This window comes from Syngnathoides biaculeatus, chromosome 11 (genome assembly GCF_019802595.1).
Source record: "Syngnathoides biaculeatus isolate LvHL_M chromosome 11, ASM1980259v1, whole genome shotgun sequence".
Lineage (NCBI taxonomy): Eukaryota > Metazoa > Chordata > Actinopteri > Syngnathiformes > Syngnathidae > Syngnathoides > Syngnathoides biaculeatus.
This window is the reverse complement of record NC_084650.1, coordinates 384,069-407,460: the sequence shown is the minus strand read 5'-3', so window position 1 is coordinate 407,460 and position 23,392 is coordinate 384,069. Positions and strand designations below refer to the sequence as shown.

At 41.0% G+C, this 23,392-nt stretch overlaps 1 protein-coding gene across 4 annotated transcripts; it reads right to left on the bottom strand.

Moving 5' to 3' along the window:
* Nucleotides 1-8: 8 nt before the first annotated feature.
* Nucleotides 9-22,545, bottom strand: LOC133508934 (palmitoyltransferase ZDHHC5-B-like). 4 transcript variants are annotated; one of them, XM_061835513.1, is made up of 13 exons: nt 22,231-22,545; nt 20,732-20,790; nt 18,443-19,848; nt 17,321-17,442; nt 16,688-16,845; nt 13,233-13,405; nt 13,051-13,153; nt 12,871-12,962; nt 12,584-12,716; nt 9,605-9,713; nt 9,406-9,512; nt 7,694-8,613; nt 9-3,431 (listed from the first exon to the last, which is right to left on the bottom strand). In XM_061835513.1, exons 3-13 carry the CDS (start codon nt 18,589-18,591, stop codon nt 3,326-3,328), a joined length of 2,172 nt encoding a protein of 723 aa, XP_061691497.1. In that variant the 5' UTR covers nt 18,592-19,848; nt 20,732-20,790; nt 22,231-22,545; the 3' UTR covers nt 9-3,325. The 4 variants fall into 4 exon arrangements, with proteins under 4 accessions (XP_061691497.1, XP_061691498.1, XP_061691496.1 ...); XM_061835514.1 differs by having other exon boundaries at nt 22,389-22,544; XM_061835512.1 differs by lacking the exon at nt 20,732-20,790.
* Between the last annotated feature and the right edge of the window lie 847 nt (nt 22,546-23,392).

Genomic DNA, 23,392 nt, shown 5'->3' with positions numbered 1-23,392 from the left:
CTTCAAAAAAATCATTAAGGCCATTTTGGGGAAAAAAAAAAAAAAGTCTTAACTGTGTTGCAGATATTTGTGAAACTCATTCCAATCCCACATGAGCAATATTTATTTTCACAACAACGTATTTTCAACATACTCACAGGTTGGAATTGTGCAGCAGGTGTCATCCTTAGGCAAGAGCAGGAATTTGTTAATCTCAACTGTTTGTGCCATTAGTGATGACTTCTCATTTGTGATCCCAGGGATTGGGGGACTAGTCTGTTTGCGCACCAGGGAAACAATCAGCATGAACAAGAATCACGTGCATTATGAAGACACTTCCTGGCAATATTGAAAATGTCTTAACAGTCCCCCTTGGGTTAAAAAAAAAAAAAAAAAAGTACACTTCCCACAGGTTGAATTCACTCAGGTTGGGGTGAGGGGGAACGATTTAATTTAATTGTAACACCCGACTGGAACAAACAAACTCAACATGGCTGAGGGTTTTCAAAAGTCACTTGTACCTTTACAGAAATTTGACTGTAAATCAAAAATCAGACCCGCTATACACAATGTCAACAAAGTGGACGGGGGATAAAGCTTAACAGTTAATGGTCTAAAGGGAGGAAAATCCTTTTATGCAAACCACTCACCAAAAAAATAGGGCTGTGCACTAATTGGTGGTTACTCAAATTGAGATTCTAGAGGGTATTGAAAAGCGTTCAGCAAATAAGAATCTTTACACTGGAATCATAAATCTTACTAAATTCATTTTGACGATCAGTGCAAATGCTGCCGTGCTCCTTTCGCTCCAAAATTGGGGGCCTGTGTTGACGACCAACACCATTTTGACAACCCTGCACATAGTTTTTGTGCATGGGTGCAGTTGTAGTTTGTTCTTGCTGTCATGGATAGCTATAACCCTCCACCAAGCTCTCTCTTTGAGGAGGCATCTGATATTCAAGCCCGAGGAGCGGCATGGGTGTTCATGGCAGGGCCATAAACGAGCAATCTCTGGAACTGCTGACTGCAGCAGAAATAAAGGAGTTAATCCATTGATTCATTTGTTGGACAATGACACGGGGTAACAGCAGGTTTCTTTCTTTCTTTCTTTTTTTTTTTTTTTTTTTTTTTTTAAATCATAAAGCTTTCAAAACACCAGAAACGGGTTCAAAATGTTTTAGCTGAACTACGAGTTCTCTTTTGTTGTCCGGTGAAGTAATCGAGGCCATGCCTCACTGCCCCTAACTGGCTGAACATCCATGAAAAGGATCGCTTCTGCTAGCATCAGACACAAGACAGACAATGATTTTAAAGCTACAAAACTAATTTTGCATATTGCCTCAAACACACAGATTACAAGGACAGGCACAGTGCCGTGCAAAAATATTTCCCCCCACCCCTGATTTCTTCTTTTTTTTTTTTTTGCATATCTATCACACACAAAGATTTCATCATCAAACCAATTTTAATAAAACTCAGACAACCCAAGGAAATACAAAATGTAGTTCATGCTTTAATTTATGACAAAACCTATCTGGCTCTATGTGAAAAAAGTAAAGTTGAATCACAAAGTCACTGTAACTAACCACAAATTTTGGAAAGGTGTGTTCAGGCCACACCCAAACCTGATTACCACCATACTTGTGGAATCAAGAAATAAAAAAAAAAACAAAAACTGTCAGTTAAGGTGAATTAGGCTACAAGGTCTCAGGAACCAATGCATCATACCACGATCCAAAGATGTTCAACAAGAGAAAAAAGTGACTGAAATGCATCAGTCTGAAAAGGTTACAAAACCATTTCCAAGACTTTGGGACTCCAGCAAACCACTGTCAGAGCCATTATTCACAAAATGGAGAAAACTGGCAAACCTTTCCAGAAGTGGACGATCAACTGAAATTACTCCAGGAGTGCAACGATTAAGGTCAGTGTTTGTGACTCTACCATAAGAAAGACACTGGCCAAAAATGGCATCCATGGGAGGGTTCCCTGGGGAAAACCCCTGATGTCGGCAAAGAATACAAAGGCTCGTCTCACATACACCCAAAAACATCTTGATGATCAAGACTTTTGGAGAAACATTCTGTGGACTGACAAGTCAAAATTTAACTTTTTGGATGGGATGCCTGCAAGTCCACCTCTGAATGGCTCCCAAAAAAAAGGAGTGGCCAAGTGAAAGTCCAGATTTAAATCAAATTGAGATTCTGTGGTGGGACCTTAAACAAGCATCTTATGCAAGAAAACCCTACAATATGGCGGAGGTGAAACAATTCTGCAAAGAAGACTGGGAAAAAATTCCTCCAGAGTGATGTGAAAGACTCATCACTAACTATTGCAAACGCTTGATTTCAGTTATTGCTGCCAAGGGTGGCACAACACGTTATCAGGTTAAGGGGTCAATTGCTTTTTCAGAGAGGGTCAGAAAGGATTTGAATTTTTTTTTTTTTTTAGTGCCTTCATAAATTCAAGTGTCATTTGAGAACTGCATTTTGTATTTTCTTGAGTGATCTGAGTGATATCAAAATTGGTTTGATGATTCTGTGGTATAAATATGAAAAAAAAAATCAGGAAGGGGGTGAGTACTTTTTCATGGCACTGAACATTCAACAAAGATATGTTCCACTCCAAATGTTTCTGTGGCTTTTAAAAATAAAGCTCAATTGTTTGCCACGTCCGAGGTCGACTCTTTGGATTGCAACATTTTCGGCAAGAGCTCACGAGTGGCTGATGCAGCCTTCAATTAAACACAGGCAACACATTTGTCATGAAAAATAAACAATTTTACACATTATACATTTGCCACCCTCATCGATAAGTCATCTTCAATAACTGACAACAGGACCCAATAATCATCTGTATGATCTTACACATTTATATAAAAGAATATTTAAAAACAAGGATTTAGAAAACTAAAATGATAGTGTTTTATAGGTTGGATGCGCTCGACGCTTTTCCCTCGCCAGGCTGTGTGGTCCATACAACGAGACAGTCCTCATTGGTCAGCACACCTAAAAGCCTTCAAATTGAATCGGCTACCCACCCTCAAGTGTCAAAAAATATTGTGTCCTAAGGTACCCACGTCAAACTGCACCTGCACATGTTCTGTCCTTGAAGAAACAGCCCCCAAGCGGTCTGTGCATCACAAAGTGGCTCGTGAAACAAGTACTGTGTGCAGTCTTTGGCCAGATTGAAAAGGCCAGTCGGTACCAGACAGGCTGGTGCGCATGCAGCATTGCTTTCAGCTCTGCAGTCATGAATAACATCCAGCTCTGAGAAGACCACATGTTTGTTATCCGGTGACTTTTCTTTCCTCCTCCTCAGTGGAATACCGTAGACATCATGTCACTCAAACTGATATCTCGTAAGTGGTCCCTCCGACGCCGGTCACCTTCTTCACTCCGCCCCCTGGTTTAGAGGTCGTGTGATTGGCCAAGATTGTGCGAGAGGACGATCTGATTGGAGACCCATCAGGAGGACAGAGGAGAGGAAATGGAGATGAGGCGGGGCCATTTTGAAAATAACAAGCATAAAATACTAAGGCTGCATTCGGAATCATTCACTCACTTCTTACATATTCTAAAGGGATTTTTATATAGTGCACTCCATAGTTCAATATTCAGCCAAGTAAAATCTGTTTTTGAAAACTAAAGTACACTCCATGCTGTCACAATTACAGCTGATGACTTTTCTGTGCTGAGTACCGATGAGTGAAGTAATGAATTATTACATTATATCATACCCCTGAGTCTTGATCCATCCTTTCTATGGACAACTTAAGCCTTATTTGAATCACGAGTGTACTGGAGCTAGCTCACTTTGGCGCAGTACTCCTGGAACTGGCGTTTCTGACTGTATTTCACAACATTCATACAAACAAAATACTTAATATTTGTGTCGTAGCTCCTGCGCCTACCCATGACCATACCTTTTTCTGCACTGGGATACAGTATATTGCTTTTCTACGAACCATTGGTACTACTTTTCAAGATACATTGAGGTTTCTAGGACGTATAGAGAATAAGCTATAGTCAACATTCAAACAGCACTACAAAATGGTGACCCACTGCAGTAACCAGGAGTCATGTCAAGTGAGAGACAATCACTGAAATGCTCAAACTGCATGACATTTGTGACAGTAGCTTTTTTTTTTTTTTTTTAAATTCACTACAGTGCATTTATGTACAGTTCAGTTGTATCGTTTTAGGCATATTTGCATTTAACCTTTTAAAACTGTTTTCAACCATGTGTTTTTTTTAAACTTAAGTGCAATATATTTTTATTTATTTTTACTCCCTATATTTATGCAATGTTACAATGGGTTGCAATAATGTTCAATGCATTTTTATGAACAAAACAAACAGCTGCACAATGACCACAATGATAATCATGGTTTCGATCCCTATTGTAATCCTATTGACTACTAATCACAATTATTCATCATGTTCAAGAAAACATCAATTTTGCCTGCCCTACCTTAACAAAATAAAACCAAGCTAACCACCTGTTTCAATGCAAAATAAAAGTAAAATGGATGGATCATCACTTCACAGAAAGATTCAATGACAAAAGAAATAACTAAGAAAATAACTAGCTATGAATTTATAATTTGCCATTCGCTAGCTGAGTAAAAATGCTATTATCTTAACATCACTTGCCCTAAATTTGAATGAAGTCCAGACAACATCTCCTTCAAGGCACTAGCTGCCCATCACCATGTTTTGCTGTAATTTCTCCTCTGCCCTGACTCAGCAGGGTGTGATTACTGAAGCTCTAAAAAGTTACGCTGGTTGAAAAAGTGGTTGGTGATTAGATATAAAGTTGAAGCCAGACGAGAGATTTTCTTAAAACATTTCAGATCTTTGCTTGATTTTTTTTTTGCAATCAGTTGTAAAAAAAAAAAAAAGATTATTTATTTAATTTTAGGAATAATGGGTTCATTCTCGGTGAGTAGCCTTTCAGCCAGCTGAAGGCACTTTCTTACTAGCTTCATCCAGCCTCTTCAGAAGGTCTTTAAGGTTTTGTTCTGGGGTTGTTTCCCACATTTTGGACCAAAACACATTCACCCCTTATCTGAGACAAAGAGCTTGTCTCCTTAGCGAGCAGTGTGATGGCTGGACATTCCAATTATATTAATACTTGCGTAGAATTGTTTGAACAGAAGGAACACGGCACCTTTAAGCCTCTGGGAATTGCACTCAAGGATGACTTGTGGAGCTCCACAATTCTCTCTCTAATTTCCTAGCCGATTCCTTCTGGTCTTCCCACGATTATAAATAAGTATGAAGAGTGTTTGAGGTGTGGGGTTAAGCCCATCCCCAGGTGTGTTGTCAATCAACTCACATCTCCTCAGTTACAGTGACGAAAACAAGTTTTTGAACACCCTGCTATATTGGAAGTTCTCCCACTTAAGAATCATGGAGGGGTCTGAAATTTTCAGGGTAGGCGCATGTCCACTATATGAGAGAGAATCTAAAAAGAAAAATCCAGAAATCAATATGTATGATTTTTTTAACGATTTATTTGTGTGATACAGCTGCAAATAAGTATTTGAACACCTGTCTATCCGCTAGAATTCTGACCCTCAAAGACCTGTTACTCTGCTTTTAAAAGTCCACCTCCACTCCATGTATTATGTTGAATTAGATGCCCCCGGTGAGGTTGTTCGCTGCATAAAGGCACCTGTCCACCCCATACGATCAGTAAGACTCAAACTTGTAACATGGCCAAAACCAAAGAGCTGTCCAAAGACACCAGAGACAAAATTTTACAACTCCATACGGCTGGAAAGGGCTACGGAGAAATTGCCAAGTAGCTTGGTGCAAAAAGGTCCACTGTTGGAGCAATCATTAGAAAATAAAAGAAGCTAAACATGACGGTCAATCTCAATCGGAGTGGAGTCCCATGCAAGATATCACCTCGTGGAGTCTCAATGATGCTTAGAAAGATGAGTAATCATCCCAGGACTACACAACAGGACTTGGCCAATGACCTGAAAAGAGCTAGGACCACCGTTTCCAAGGTGACTGATGGTAATACACTAAGATATCATGGTGTGAAATCATGCATGGCACGGAAGGTTCCCCTGCTTAAACCAGAACATGTCAAGGCCCGTCTTAAATTTGCCAATGACCATTTGGATGATACAGAGGAGTCATGGGAGAACGTTTTGTGGTCAGATGAGACTAAAATGGAACTTTTTGGACATAATTCCACTAACCGTGTTCGGAGGAAGACAAATGATGGGTTCCATCCCAAGAACACTCTCCCTATTGTGAAGCATGGAAGTGGTAACATCATACTTTGGGGGTGTTTTTCTGCACATGGGACAGGACGACTGCCCTGTATTAAGGAGAGGATGGGGAACAACCTCTTTCGCTCAGTCAGAGCATTGAAGATGGGTTGTGGCTGGGTCTTTCAACATGACAATGACCCAAAGCACACAGCCAGGAAAACCAAGAAGTGGCTCCGTAAGAAGCATATCAAGGTTATGCTGTGGCCTAGCCAGAGTCCAGACCTAAACCCAATGGAAAATCTTTGGAGGGGGCTGAAACTCCGTGTTTGTCAGCGACTACCCAGAAACCTGTCTGATCTAGAGAAGATCTGTGTGGAGAAGTGGACCAGAATTCCTCCTGCAGTGTGTGCAACCTGGTGGACAACTACAGGAAACATTTGACCTCTGTAATTGCAAACAAAGGCTACTAAACGAAACATTTTTATTAATATTTTAAAATGGTTTTCTCAGGTATTCAAATACTTATACGGAGCTGTCTCACACAAATCATTCAAAAAAAAATCATACATTGTGATTTCTGGATTTTTCTTTTTAGATTATCTCTCTCACAGTGGACATGCACCTACGATGAAAATTTCAGACCCCTCCATGAATGAGTGGGAGAACTTGCAATATAGCAGGGTGTTCAAATACTTATTTTCTTCACTGTCACCTATCAGTAACTTCTAAAGCCATGACCTCATCATGCAGGCTTCCCCATGTTATTTAGAGACAAAGTACTTTTTTGTATTTTGATCTCAAAGAAAATAATATAAAATTTTCCGAGATATTCTCTTATTATTGTGGCATTTAACAAAGTTAAATGTTGTGATAATGACTGGCCTGAAATAGGAGAGGTTTAATCTGATTTAACTTCAGACAGTGAGACGAAAAAAATGTTTCTGCACAGTGTATGTAAACTTATGGCTTCAACTGTACAATTGAGCGTGTATTTTGAATTCGCCGGTAAACTCAAAAGTCCATGACAGCCAAAATTGTGAATGCAATTCAAGTAATTGTGCAGGCCTAATAAAACGTCTGTTGTTTTTATGAAGACTTTGGCCTGCTTATTTTTATGTTGTCATGATGGCACTACTTGGAGAGCTACGAAATATTTTTTTAACTTGTATTTTGTACACAAAGTTTGAGAACCATTAAGTTGCCAGGGAGTGATTCCGAACACATCTTAAAATCAATCTTCAAAAACTACATGGTTTACGTGATGACAAAAGAAAAAGACTACTGGATTAAAAACGCATGCTGGCATGCTTATTACACTAATTGTGTGTCAGGAAACTATAGGAGGAAAAGGAAGACTCACACAGATCAGGGAGGAAGAGGATGGCTGACACAAAGTACAGAGGAAGAGAGGAAGGTTAGAAAGAAAGGGAAAAGGAAGAGGAGCAGGCTAAGCAGGATGATGACGACGTATTCGTTACTCACTGTGGAGCCTGATGCCCTCCTCCAGCTCCTCCCCCGCCCAGTGCTACTGCGGGCCGAAGCTTGTGCTGGGACCCCACCTCCCCAATGTAAGACTGGGGCTTACCCAGGGAGAAGCTGCGAGGCGGCGGAGAGATCGGAGGCTCCGGCAAGCGAGCCACCGGGGAGGAGGACGATGACACAGAGTTACGGGGGACTCTGGAGGAGGAGTCGTGGTTATACTGTAGCAGGTGTAGCGTCTCAGAGGGAGGGGGTGGGCTGACGGCACGAAGGTAGGCTCTGTGGGGGGACGAAAAAGTGGCGGAACCTTGGAGCAGATGCCCCTCCCTCTGTTGGCTGAGCTGGGCCGAGAGGAAGGGGGACGTATACCCCTGCAGCAGAGAACTGGGGGACACAGTCTCAGGCTGGTCCCTAACCGAAGCCCCTGTCACAGAGGGGTATGTTGCACGGGACTTCTGTGGTGACAACTCGTGGGCGGCAGACTCAAACTCGGGACTATCGGATGGCGTGAGCAGGCTGTCGTAGGACAGACTGCCATTCCGAGGGGTCTGATTAGCCAGACTCTTGTAGCTGGTGTCTGTAGTTCCTTCTGACTGGAGGGTGGCTATAGGATTGTGTGCCAGGTGCGCCGAGCGCAGGCTGGAGGAGTGGGAGCCCCCAGTGGACAGAACCAGAGAGGATGGGTACGAAGTGTGGGAGCGCCCAGTCAGGGAGTAACCCGACATGCCCCCTGAGACCCCACAGATAGTCTTGCCTAAGCCTCCGGGGCCCTCACTTCTCTCCCCTCCCCCTCTGAACGCCCCCGCACCACTTCCCACCATCGTGGCCCCATCCAGGCTGCTCGGTTCCGAACGGTAACTGGGATGGTGGCTGGAGTGAAGAATAGAAGGAGACGGAGAGTCGAGACTCTCCCCGCGGATCACCTGAGGAGAGTAGAGGACAAGAGAGAGAGAGAGAGAAAGAGAGAGAGAGAGAGAGAGAGAGAGAGAGAGAGAGAGAGAGAGAGAGTACACAAGAGAGAGGGGGAGGGAATGTAATGAGGATGACGAGTGAGGAGAGGATGAAGAAAGACCAAGAAGTCCCCATATTACCACAGGAAAATTTGCAGAGGCAACACAGAAACACAGTTCATCTGACAGATTCTGACAAGAATAAAAGAGTGGTGGTGGACAAAGAGGGGGGTGGATGCTTGATCTGTGCTCTATTCCATCATCACACTACTCAACTGGAAACATTGACTGGTTTGAACAGGCACTGACGCTGCATGTCAAAGACAGAAATGGAAATACACAATACGCTGACTACACATTCCAGTCAATGCACTTTAGGGGGAAGGGCAAGATCCACTCCAACACACAAACTGGCAAAGGGAAACACACATGACACTTGCTGAGGACTTACTTATCAACCGATGGCCACTGAACGATCAATTTCAAGTAAAAACAAAGAAAAAAAAGGGGGGCTTGGTGTTAACCACAAAGGACGTCAGAGAGAGAAGGGAGTCATAGTTTCTCAAGCATTTGGGAAAACATCAATGCAAAGTAAGTTCAGGGGAGCTCGGTTCTCGAAATATGAGATTATTTTCAAAGATTTGATTTAACGTCTTGTTTAAATTACATTACTGGCTGCATTGTAAGACGTAGCATATTTCGGTATTTAAATTAAAACTTAATGGTCCCCTTAAAGTACAGTATTGACTTCTATTAAACAATTACCTTGCCAGCGTGTGTGTGGGCACTGTGGTTCTTTCCTGGGCTGTTGTACGCAGGTCGATACTTGTACATGGACTGTAGGGGCATACCTTCTGTCAACAAGCTGCTTTCTACATTTCAAAAACAAGGTGAGCATGGATGTAATTAGCAAAGAAAATCTCAACTTGAATATGACATAAGTGTGTGTGTGTGTGTGTGTTACCCTCAGCGTCACCACGTGGCAGCCCTGGGTAACGAAGCTCTGGCTTCGGGGGAGGTGGAGGCTCTGTGTCTGCCGACTGGCTCTCCATTTGATCCAAACTGCTCTTTGACTGAAATGTCAACCACAATGTGGAAAAATAAACTGAAAGTACTAATTCAAATGTTCCAGAGTCCGTGAAATAGTGAACCCCCGCTATTTGGAATTAAATAGGAAGACCCCACTTAATGTAGAAAATTTGCGAACAGAAACCCACCACCAAAAAATGGATTCGTAATAGCTTATAGATGGCAGCAAAGCGCTTAAAATGGAGAGGATCATAAAAGATCAATACATCTAAACATGTCCACGATCATGAGACCAGGTAAAAATAACCAGATTCCATAGTTAAGACATTTAACAGAAACTAAATACCTTCACGTGAGACGCATCAATAGTATTACTTTTAAATAAAACACAGGCACAAACTGGGCGCCACGGTGGACGGCTGGTTAGAGCAGGGGTCAGGAACCTTTTCGACTGAGGGATCGATAAAAAACAAATATTTTAAAACATACTTTCAAAAGACCCATGCAATATTTTAAAAACTAAATACAGGTGTATTTGCGCATTTATGTAGAACCAAGACTTTTAGAGTAGAGAAAGTCTCTTAAATAACATTGTTATAATGTTGCTAACAAATGATGACATAAGTACTGATCCTGTCTGGTTTGCTGACAGTTTGATAGTCTGTTTCATACATCATCAGATTAAGCTTCATGCAGGCATTGAGACTTCCATCCGTTAATCGTGAACAAAATTCAATTCGATTTGCCATCATGATGGTACGATGGTGAACAGTTCTTGCCGACAAAGGTATGTCTTTTATTCGTTTGAATATCTTGTCTTTGTGCGAAGTTGTCAAAATGTTTATTGGCAATGTTGACTACCAATGCTTTGGCATACTCCCCATCTTTAAATTTAAACAGAGCAGAATCCTCTCTCCACAAAGGCTGTCCATTCTTGTTGAAAACTTTGTCACTCCTCATATTTTTTTCTTTGAGTGACCTTTGACAAAACCATTTCCATAATTACATGTTATGACCGGATCGCCGTTCGAGCCTTCTGCGTCTGCGCACATCAACTTCCTCCACCAATCTACGCCAACCCCACAAGGACAAACTGTCTGTGTAATTTCCGTTGCCTGCACGACAGAATCACATTTACACTATGTCGTTATGAGGGCTCTGCGAGCCATATGAATCTATCAAAAGAGCTAGGTATGGCTCGCGAGCCATAGGTTCCCGACCCCTGAGTTAAAGCGTCTGGCTCACAGTTCTGAGGACCCGGGTTCGAATATGGGCCCAGTCTTTGTGGAGTTTGCATGTTCTCTGTGTGCCTGGGTGGGTTTTCTCCGGGCACTCGGGTTTCCTCCCACATGGGCCAAAACAGTATTTAGTCGGCCAGCAATTGTACAAATTCTCCCACTTAAAAGGATGAGAAAACCCTGTAGCTTCCTTCCAAGGTAAACCTCACCTAAACAAAAAAAAAAAAATACAGAAAATCTGATTTTTTTTTTAAAGAATTTATTAGTATATTATGATGCAAAATAAGTATTATTTCATTAAAAGTTATTTCAATACTTTGTTAAATAACTTTTGTCGGCTATCACAGAGATTAAACGTTTTCTGTAACTCTTTACAAGGTTTTCACATACTGTTGTAGGTATTTTGGTCCATTCTTCCACACAGCTCTCCTCAATAGAAGTGATATCTTGGGGCAGTCGCTGGGTAAGACAAACTTTAAACTCCCTCCAAAGATTTTCAATGGGATTGAGATCTGGAGACTGGCCACTCCAGGACCTTGAAATGCTTCTTTTGAAGCCTTTCCTTTGTTGCCTGGGTGATGTGCTTGGGATCAATGTCATACTGAAAGACTGCCCTTGGTGATGGAAGGAAGTTTTCGGTCAAACTTTCACAATACATGGATCCATTCATTCTTTCCTTGACACGGCTCAGTTGTCCTGGTCTCTCTGCAGACAAACAGCCCCAAACTATGATGTTTCCACCACATGCTTCTAGTAGGTATGGTGTTCTTTGGATGCGACTCAGCATTCTTTCTCCTCCAAACACGACAAATTGAGTTTTTACCAAAAAGTTCTATTTTGGTTTCATTGGGCTACATGACATTCTCCCAATTCTCTTCTGGATCATCTAAATGCTCTCCAGCAAACTTCAGACACGCCTAGACATGAACTTAATAAGCAGGGGGACATGTTAGGCATTGCAGGATTTCCCTGGTGGCATTGTGTGTTAACGATGGTAGCCTTTTGTTACTTTGGTCCCAGCGCTCTGTAGGCCATTCAATAGGTCCCCCCGTGTGGGTCCCAGATTTTTGCTCACAGTTCTCGTGACCATTTTGACCCCAAAGGGAGAGATCTTGCGTGGCGGCCCAGATTGAGGGAGATCAGTGGTCTTTATGTCTTCCATTATGTAATTGCTCACAGTTGATTTCTTCACACTCAGCTGCTTACTTATTGCAGATTCAGTCTTCTCAGCCTAGTACAGGTCTAACAAATTCGTTTCTGGCGTTATTTGACAGTTATTTGGTCTTGGCCACTGTGGAGTTTGACTGTTTGAGGTTGTGGACAGATGTCTTTTATACTGATAAATTCAGATAGGTGCCATTAATACAGCTAACGAGTACAGGACAGAGGATCTCATTAAAGAAGTTGCAGGTCTATTAGAGCCAGAAATGTTGGTTGTTATTTAATGTGGCCAAATACTTTCCGCCATCATTTCCCAAGAAGTTGTTTAAAAATCAGATTGATTTTCTGTATTTCTCTGACCCGATTTTGTCTCTCATAGGTGAGGCATACTGCCGATGAAAATTACAAGTCTCTTATCTTTTTAAGAACTTGCAAAATTAAAATACTTTTTTTGCCCAATAGTATACTTTTTTTTTTTTTTTTTTTTAAACGAATATGGTGTTCACCGTACTTACTCTTGTGCTGTGTCGATCATTCTGGACACCATTGTCCAGGACCTTGGCTTCTAACTGCGCCTCTGACAGAGGTGGCCTGAGGAAGGGGGGCTGTAGTTCGACTGTCTGAGGCTTCCGTGAACGACCCGTATATCTAAATGGAGTATATGTGGATGCCAGATGTCACTCATGTATACCAATTTAGACTCATGAGAAAAATGAAAGAGGAGGAATAGAAAATGAGAGGAGCAGTGGAAAAAACAAATTTATAGAAGAGGCTTTTAAAAAGATAAGTGATGAAGGTCGACCTGGGTGCCAGTGAGCTGCAAAGTACATGTGAAATATTCCTCACGCAGCCATTGGTGAAGGGGTTAACACCTCCACGAAACTTTCCTGTCACCTAAAAAATCCGTAACAAAAGAGGAGGGAAAATACAACATTCATTAGATGTTTTATATGCAGTATTAAAAACACCAACATGCCTGTACCTGCTCATTTGTGGTTCGACCTCGAGCCACTAGAACAATATGGAACCCAGTCAGTCCAGCGACTGGGACAAAAAACAGACCAGCAACACACATCACAGTCATACTATTGGGGGTAGAAGATAAGGAAGCACACAAAACCAAGAGTGATGTAATTTGCATCTTGGACACAGAGTAAAGGATACGTCACAGCTGCATGTGGTGTGTCGAGTTGCTGGCGGTGGTGGAGCACATAAACGAGGCCAAAGCCAAAAACATCCACGATGTGGGTGGTGAGTGACAACAGGAAGAGGAAAAAGTAGCGATAATTGCGTCGACCAATACAGTTGTTCACCCAAGGACAGTGGTGGTCAAAGTCCTGACAGAGCACAGAGAAGAATTTATCAGAACCAGCAATTAATTCATGACATGATGTGCACATGGCAACCTTATCTAATTGTACACTGAACACTGAATATTAGATGAAACTATGAAAATTTCACAACACGTTTACCATAAACACCATTTTTGGCATCATCATAATATTACCAAAAGATATGTAAACAAACATTCCTGGTACATGCAAAATACAAAAAATATAAAATCAATAACAATATGGTGTTGCCGTTTTGATTTTTGGCTAGCTCTATCATGGGTCAGAGCGAGTTTAGTTTAGTTTTTATTTTTTTGTACTGGATTCCCTCCTTGACAGGAGCCACCCTGACACACGCACGCACACACACACACACACACACACACACGCACGCACACGCAAACACACTCACGAACACACACGCACACACACACAAACACCAGGCGAAGACACCAGTCCAGCCTCACAGGCCCAAATAAAATGTATTGTGAAGGTCTGCTGGGACTGAGAATCAGAATCCACTGTGAGAACAACTTTCATTTACACCTCTGGCAGAACTCCACCGGCATCCCAATTTCAAGGCCAACCTGGGCTGTACAGGGCTCCCAGTTTGGTGACTTCTGTATTGCATATTTCATTTGCAGATGATGTCGTCGTGTTGGTTTCATCAGCCCCTCCAAATCTGACACCATGTTCTTCACTTGGTAAAAAGACTTTGTATTGGTGTGTTGTGATCAAGGATCTTAACCAAAGAGCGACAATCAATTTACCAGTCGATGGAGAAGCAATGTCCCCCAGCTGGCCTGGGAATGCCTCGGGATCTCCCTGTCTGGCATTTATGAGTGAATGCATCCAAACTAATTGGGAGAAGCTTCATTGTGCAACAAAACGACGACCCAAAAGACACTGCCAACACACCATCGGGGGAAAGGGAGAGGTCAATCACTGGATCTTAAGCCAATACACTGCAAAGTCTAACTCCTGAAGAGGAGACTTAAGTGAGAGAAACAAGAACTGAAAGATGCTGTAGTAAATGACTGGGAAAACATTTCAAATGAAGAATCCAACTGTCCAATGAAGTCAATGGGTCGCAGGCTTGATGCAGTTATTGCAAGTAAAGGTTATGCCACCAAACATTAAATATTCACTTTAAGTTAATTTGATAATGTCGCAATGTAATTTCCCCCTAGTGTCCCAATATCATGCACTCCTAGTCTGGACCATATCCCTGCTATTAACAGAGGTTCACCACATATATCATAAAGTCGTAAACCCTTTTATCCCTTGTCAATATACCCACGCTCTTATCTCAAAACACGAATATGGGAAGCATATTTCCCAGTAAAATTAATAGAAATAGATTTGAGCTGCTCTAGTCCCCCTAAAACACCACACTTTTTACTGTTTTGAAATAGTAGCAGAATATTGTAAAATGTAGCCACTAAAACACGATAAGTGAAGAATGTAAAGCTATTAACTGCTTTTATGAAGTGTAATAAAGCCAGAAATCTTACACACGCATACACACTAGCACATTTGTGTGCTATGGCTTTCAAAACTTTACACTCAACAGCACGATATTTTATACAAACACAAAGTAACAACTAGACTTTACACTGATCTGATGAGTCCGAGTGGTATCGTCAATAATTAGCATTTTATACTGATCGGCTTTAATGTCATAATTTGCCGATCATTGGCTTCCCAAAAGGCATGTCCTCTGCGTCGCCATTATGTACACTATATTTGAATCAAAAAGCTAGTTTATTTTTAGCCTTGTTGCATGTCTTATGACCTATTAATGGAGAGACAACAATGCTTACTACTGCAATAAAATCCTGTATTCAGATATCACAGCATCCCATCTTTTACAATTACTGGGTCTTATTTTGTCAACACAGACACGACCAGGTACACTTGTTACCATGGTGATGATAACAATGGATCACGCTGTATCATGTACTAAGAGTATGTCTTTTGTATTAAGAACAAAATGGAGGAAAACGTGTGCTGGTGGTCACTGGTCCTTGGGAGATTATATTCATTTAAATCTTGCTTGAGGTATGCTCGCATAGTTTTAATACAATAGGGCTCACAAACGGGCAATAATAAATTATGTAGCCTAGCAAGCTAGTGTTAGAACTAACTGTTGCGTTATGTTGAATCGTGCTCCGAAGTTTCGGTCTGAAGTAATGCAACTACCGTATATCCATTATTTCTGTCATGTTGTGATGTTCCTTTGACCTGACTGAATAGAATAAATGACCAGACAAGAGCAGTGATTTCCAACCTTTATGGCGCAAAGGCACATTTTAAAATTGGAAAATCTCCCAGCGCACTAACAAAAATATCACAAAAAGTAGACAGTCATTACTATATGTATTTCCTGCCATCTAATAGAAGACCATTTACTTGTTCTGTCTGTCACTATTCCTCTCTGGGATAAATAGAAGAGCAAAGACATTATTTCTTGTAAATAATCATTTGAGCGCCTCAGTAAAATTTTACACTTTCCCACAGCAAACCTGAAGTTGCTCATAGCAAACTAATGCGCCACGGCACACTGCTTGGGAATCAGTGGACTAGAGAAAGACTAGTTGGGAAAATACTCAAAACAGTAAAAGAGTATATCCACTAAATAAGTAATTTAAATAGACATTTCTCCATCTTGTGATCCAGTCGGTTATCATTTCTTTAAACTCCATTATCGGCCCCACATGTGTAAAGCCAAGTAATCAAGTCAACCACACTGCTACTTGACTTCAGTTCTTCTTCTGTAAGTTATTGTGACAGAAGGCGATCTTTTGTGTGAATCTTCCACATCCCATTGGTGTGAAACCATCTTCAGCAGATGTATCTCTAACTTCTCTGGAGTAATGGACATCTTAAAACACTTGGCCGGTGTTTTTTTGTGTGTGAACATGAGGTTAATTGTTAGCCTGTGTGAGTCGCTGTAGTGTTTTTCACTGTATACTTAATGGGGTCTTACACAGTTGTTTCCAATACACTGTGTAATTCTGTTATTGCTCGTTTGACAAACTAACTGGTAGTGGCAATCAGAAGGTGGAAGTCTAATTTTTTTCATATTTACTAGTTACGTCATCTTAACTACTGCTTGTTGTGAAGTGAGCAGAGCCACCAGGAACCATACAACACCCTTATCTCAACCTTGGCCTCACAAAAGAAAATAAAAAACTCAGCCGATCGACGGCTCAAATCTTGAAAAACACAGGGTCACTGTGTAGCTCTAGGGACCACTGTCCGACACTGTGTGCGTTGTGTACATACCTCCACACAGTTGTCGCAAACCGAGCAATGTGAGCAGCGTGGGGGTCGGTAGAAGCGGCAGGTGGAACACCACTTCATGCGCACCTGGATGCCTTTTATCTCCACAGTCTTGTAAAGCGGAGCACGGAAATCATCTTCTTTGTCTTCGTCCTCCTCCGCTATGGGTGGACAAAACAATGAAGACGTTACAAACTGTTACAGTAAACATAATCATTGGCTTTGCATACGATACTAATACCTTATGAAAACTGAACTCTAACCAAACTGAAACCAACAAAAAAAAAGAAAAAAATACAACTGTGAAGTGTTATCTATCCATTCTCTGAATCCATTGGAAATTTGCATAATATATGCAGAAATGCATTTGTGTGTGCATGTACTGTACAAAGCTAATAGAACCAGAATAAAAAAAAAAAAGTCGTCCACTTAAATATCCTGGTGAACTTACAGGTATAGAATTCATAAGTATCATAATGTCATAGTATGACAGTTTTGATTGTAGACAAATGTTTTCATTGTGACAGTGGCACGTCAGTTACAATTTTGCTAGGATGAACGGGTAACAGTTTTAAGTTATTGCAACTTCATGCAAATGTACAGCTGAAAAAAAAAACAAAAAAAACTTGTGTTCACCTCGGGGGAAAACTCCAGGATCCATGAACGTAGCCATACAGAAGTTGGCCAGCGTGAAGAGGAAAATCACGGCAATATAAATGGGAATGACCGGGGAGAAATACTCGTACAACCATGGACAGCTATGAGGTATGAGAAAAGTGCAAGAACAATACATTTTCACTTTGTTAATAAAACAAGTTTGTTTGCATACATTTATCAAAGTCACTCTTCCATCACTGGAGGGTTCCTTTCGGATTTGGACAAAGGATTATACTGCTTGTCTAGTATATATTACTACTATTTATGAATCCGGCCTTCCTACAATTATATAGGGAAATAACAGAGACAATGGCCGCAGGAAATAAATTACTATTAAGATTGTGTGGTTACTACATCTTGACAAAATGGTTTCTCATTATTTGCCACTCAACTCTTTAACGAGAAGAAACTAGATATTCTGACATTCTTTTAACCTTCTTTAATATCTTTGTACATCTATTTGCACTCTTCCTTCTCCTCATTAAGGCCATGAGTGATCTGGGGCCTAACCCAGCTGGCTTCAAGTGATTACCGGGAGAAACCCAGAGTGGTTGCCAACACATGTAGACAAACCACCATTCACACTCATATTTACACCTAAGGACAATTTAGATTTTAGGGTTCAATTTATCGGACATGCACATTCTTGGAATGTAGTAGTTATCCATAGTACACACACAAGCACAGGGGAAAAACATGCAGTCTCCACAGACGAGGGCCTGATGTGAGATTCAAACCCCGCAACCTCACAACTGTGAGGCACAGGTACTAATAAGTTTTCCACCAAGCTGGTACCCAACATTGATTATGTAAATAGGTCTTCTACATGTGATAAGAAAACATTTTCCAAAACCTGTTTTTGCTCTCTTGTGCCACATAACTCACAGGGAAAATTATATGATAAATCCATTAGGTGTCAGCAGATTAAAAAGCAAAAACAACTCTGTCAACATTTTGTGGGCCCAAAATAAATGTGAAAAAGCTGTGCACCACACACTATAAACAGAGAATGCAAACATAATGCAGAGGTATGCAGTATCAATGCACTTCCAATGTTTTGAGGACAGTGAATTTAAATCTATAGTTTAGCAAGAGACTCACGTGAAGCAGAAGAAAAGGGTGGTGGATCCGACGAGGAAGGTTGTGGCTGCAGACACTGGGACATATCGGCTGGGTCTGAAAGGGCGGGGAGGAGCAGAAACCTGGCCACCCACTCCTCCCCCAACACCCCCACTGCTGAAGCCCGGCATCAGACACAGAGCAATGGGAGGAAGACCAAGGGAGAGGTAGGTATCTACTGTCTACCTACTTTAAAGGCTGTTCTACAAATTAAAATGACACATTCGTTGTATGTTTGGGAAAAGCCATGGGTTGACCCATAGCAAAGCAGCATATGAATGGAAATAGCAAAACTTTCCAATACAACTCTCACTCAAATATAAACTCTTTAAAATCATGTAGCAATATACAGTTCCACTTCCATGTTTATAGTGTGCAAATATAAAAATGTTTATGCTGAATTATAATTTAAGCATACAAAATCAGGAGCAATTTGATACAAAAGTACGTATAAGAAAGTTATAAATATTTTTGTATGGCTTCAATGATACTGTGTTTGGTGCAAGAGGGTAATTGAGTCTGAACTAACAGCCCTGCTTGTCCATATAAAAGAGCCTAAGATATTTTTAACTCAATTACAATCACTGCACATGAATTCTGATTATCTGGCTTTGGGAGGAGAAGATATGAAATGTATTTTGCTTTTATGTTTGCACTGAAGCAGGAGAGGCTCTCCAATTTTGTTGTACAGTTTGCATGATGACAAATGCCATTCATTCATTCAAGTAAGGGAGCAGAAAATACAAGATTTAGCAGATGAAGGGCCGGCAAGCAGAGAACAACGGCAAAGGATTGAGCACAGCAGCTGCTGATGACTTGTGTGATTGTCCCAGGGAGGCGTATTTAGGCACACGACTGGTGGAAGAAACTGAGGATGCGTGACGGCTGCGAGCGGGATTGTTCCACACTTTTGAATTGTCAGCAGCAATACAGAACTAAACAAAGTCCGATTTTGCCTGGAATCAAATCAAACTCCAAAGACGTCTTTTGAAAGATGCTTTAAACTAAAATGGTACAGCTGTATCTGTAACCTTATAAAACCAAGCCAAGTCCATGCAGTTGCTGTGGGGAGCCCTGTTGACAGTTTGAATGTCAATGTGGCAACAGGAGGGGATGGGGTGTGTGGGGAATGAAAAAGAAATCAACTCGTTCCAAAAAAAAGCCTTGTGCATATCATTGCAGTGTCACTGCGCTTGTCCAGGCCTGGATATAGAAATCTCTCCCACCTCCACATTTTCTGCATATCGACCTCCTCTCCCATTGTAGAGCTTTGAAACACAGCCATCTACAACATGGCAATCACAGTCTGAAGCATGTTAGTCCATATAGCTTATCCCGGTGATGTTTTCCTCCACACCTTGTGATGGCAGAGTGAATGAAGGAAGGCCCTGTTAAAAAAAAATGTGAGTCTGTGTATGAGTGGTTATCTATCTTCGAGTGCTACCCATATTTAATTTGTACAGTAACTTGATGTTGGTCTCACAAAATAGGCCTTTAAAGAGTAAGGTTTTTGCTAGAGTAAGATTTTTGCTAGAAAACAATAGCGCTGCACAATTTCCTGGACAAAAAAAAAAATACCTCATACATCAAGACAAATGTTTCAGTTCAAACCATCATTACTCATGGTGTTTGAAAATATCGTGACACTTCAGCTCCAAAGGATCGAAAGGATTACGTGTATTTTGCTTTCTATTTGTTTTTTTTGGGTGTTTTTATGATAGTGCAAAAAAAATTTCCCAGTGATAGCTAACTAAGGCTATGTGTGATAACAGACCAAGACATTTACAAGGTAAAAACTTTGGCTGGTAGGTCCAAAACTAGCAATACAATAAATGAAGTATCAATTATAGCAACAAATGTATCGACGAAGCTGTTGCTAACATAAGTGCACTTACTACACTCTACATAATCAAATAACTCCAATGATAATTTATTCTAGCAGAATCTATAAAAGGTGAATTGTTTTTATTTACACTATTATGAAGGCACTAAAGTAATGTTTTAATAGTCTTATTGTTAAATAATTCCTTGACATTCTGAAGCATTGTCTATATAGTTAATAAAAATGTTTTATGGTGGTCTGAGCCTGGAATAAATGAATTCCATTTGCATTATCTACTATGGGTAATGTTTTAAAAAAAAACAGCCTAATACAGCAGTGATTTCCACATTGGGTGCTCTAATGTATTCTATGCAAGATATGCAGTAGACAACTTATTTGAATATTTGTGTATGGTACAAACTAAATCAACAAACTGAATATTCATTTACTTTAGGATGCGTTGAGAGAAGCAGAACTTTTGACATTTCACAGGAAGATTGACTAACTCCTGAAAGACAAATCTGAGTCGTTATTGGTTTCACCATTATTACATTACCACATTGTGGGCCTATTAAAACGTCACACTCAATGAAAATACATAGCCCAAATTTTCTGGATACATACATTATGCTGTTATAGCTGTAACTGTTTGGGACAGACAGGCCTGGTGATTAGAGATGTCAGTAAAAATGAAACCGCAAAGGGACATGTCATCTTGAATATAGGCTCATGTTAGTATGTGTGTAGTGACTGGGCACAAGTCGTACCCGATCGCAGTTCTTGAATGTGCATTGTCTTACAACTGCAACTGACGTGCATCAGCAACTGTCATCCTTCGCCATATACGAGGGCATTACAATACATTATAACAAAAACGCATATATTTTAAGTAATACTACAGCTGCATTGTGATGTTTGTATTATTCACCCAATATAAAAAAAAAAATGCTCAATTGGTTTCTTCGATGTACAGTTCAAGTTAGCGTTGGAGAATGGAGTTGCTCCCATATTACTTTGTGGCATCGTTAAGTGTATAAGTACCACAACTTTACATCGATTTCTCCCCAAACAAGGAGTATAACGAGCCTTACCCATATTTTTGCAGACATTTAGTATAACGTGAGCAGTTGGGATGCTCAACACCACGAAGAAGCTACACCGAGGGAACTGCCAGCAAGGAGGATCTCATCCCGCCGTATGAATGTCGCAAATAACTGCAAAAGCACACTATAACGTAAGGACCCTTTAGGTGTGCCGTACACAGGTACAGTGCTACAGCTTCAAAAATGCGACAACATTAGGCTCATTTTACGTATTTTTGTTTCATTGTACATAATAACTTCTGTGTGGATCTAGGAAGCGTTCCGCCCACGGGGCAAGATGAAAAACTAGTTGGTGCGGTGTGAAAGCCAGTGGAAACGGATCGGGACGCGCAAGCGTAATGTGATCGTTTGGACACGCCCCTCTTCCAAACAAGCCAGTTGGGACAAACACGGATCTGTCGTACTGGCAACTGTGACACTGTCTGTTGTTCATCATCTCGTCGGCCCCCCACCTCCCTGCACTATAATGGATGTTAATCCGAAAATCTCCCCGTCGCCCGTCATGTTCCAACAACAATTCACAGTTGAATCTTACAGTCGCTTCACTAAGCATCCAATCGAGCAACACCCAATCGATTTAATGCTTAACAATGGCCAAACAACAGTGTGGGGTCTTCAGCCGGATACTAAAAGACACTTATTGATAGATCATAGCGCAAGGTTTCAATCATTTGCCCTTTGGGAGAGCAGGCGCTGAACAGGCCGAGGCAGGCAGTATTCGCCATCAGCAGCAAGCAACGCAATCAAATCAGTGTCATCGTCGACGTCGCAACCAGTCACCACGAATGACTATAACGGCGAGTTTTCCCACGCAGCCCCTGCCGAACGGTTTGTTGTGCTTTCACCTTGTTCGGAACGTTGTTTTCCAAGGCAAACGCTAAACAGAGTTAGCCGACCAGCAATGAAATCTTCTCACTCTCCACTACACATCTGTAGCGACTATCGTTCATCCAATATTCACCGGCAGTCGCCGCGATTGTTGAGCAGAGAATGCCACACATACCAAAATAGCCAAATCGTGAGTGGTTTGCTCCAAGATGTGAAGAATTTCGCTACAGCCTCAGTTAGCCGATAGCAGAGCACATAGCTCCCTCGCCTAGGCCGACATCGGAATCCCGGAAAAGGAGGATCGTATGGGTGTTCTGCAATGGGCCGAATGGCCAATCAGAAGTCGAAAGGCGTGGCCTCACCAAATCTTTCACAAATAAAGTCTTGACGTGCTGATCCCTTTTTCGCACATATATATACTGGATTATATACTTGTCAATTACAAGAAAAGCAACACAGTTATTTACTTTTAATTTCATTAGTTTTTAACACAACAAAACCAGAGATAGTCACCCTCCATAGCATAAACAGCAGTAACTGAAAATGCACTGGAAAAAAACATTAACAAAAGAAAAATAACCTTAAAACCCAGGGCAACCTTTTTGCCACCGCTGACCTTGGATCTCGTCACACTGTACGCAGGATACAAAAGTTTATGTAGAATCAAAAGAACTTTATACATTAAAAATAGAGCAGCGTGGTAATGTTAGGGAACACAAATATGACTTTTTAACCCGAGTTTACTACTCTTTCAGCTTGTTTGGTGCTAATATGTAGTCTGTATTTTAATGATTTTTTTTCCCCCCAAAAGCTTTTGCTTCTTTTACAGAAGTTTTTAATAAAATTCAGTTCCTGTCATCAGCATAAAATATTAGATGTTTTTGTTATCCTCTACATTTCAGTTTATTTGCACAATATGGAGGTTGTAAAACCTCATAATATTGTATATCATGTTACTGCATACAGTTTTTTTATTATTGCAACAAATGCATTTTTATTTGTATAATTCATTTTTTATGCTGCCAACCAATTCAGGGTGTACCCGAAGATAGCTGAGGTAGGCTCGAGCAACCCCCGTGACCCTTGTGAGGATAAGCATCTTAGATAATGAATGGATGGATGTACATTTTGTGTTTTGCATGAACCTGTTTTCCATGTTTTTGTTGGGTATATGAGACT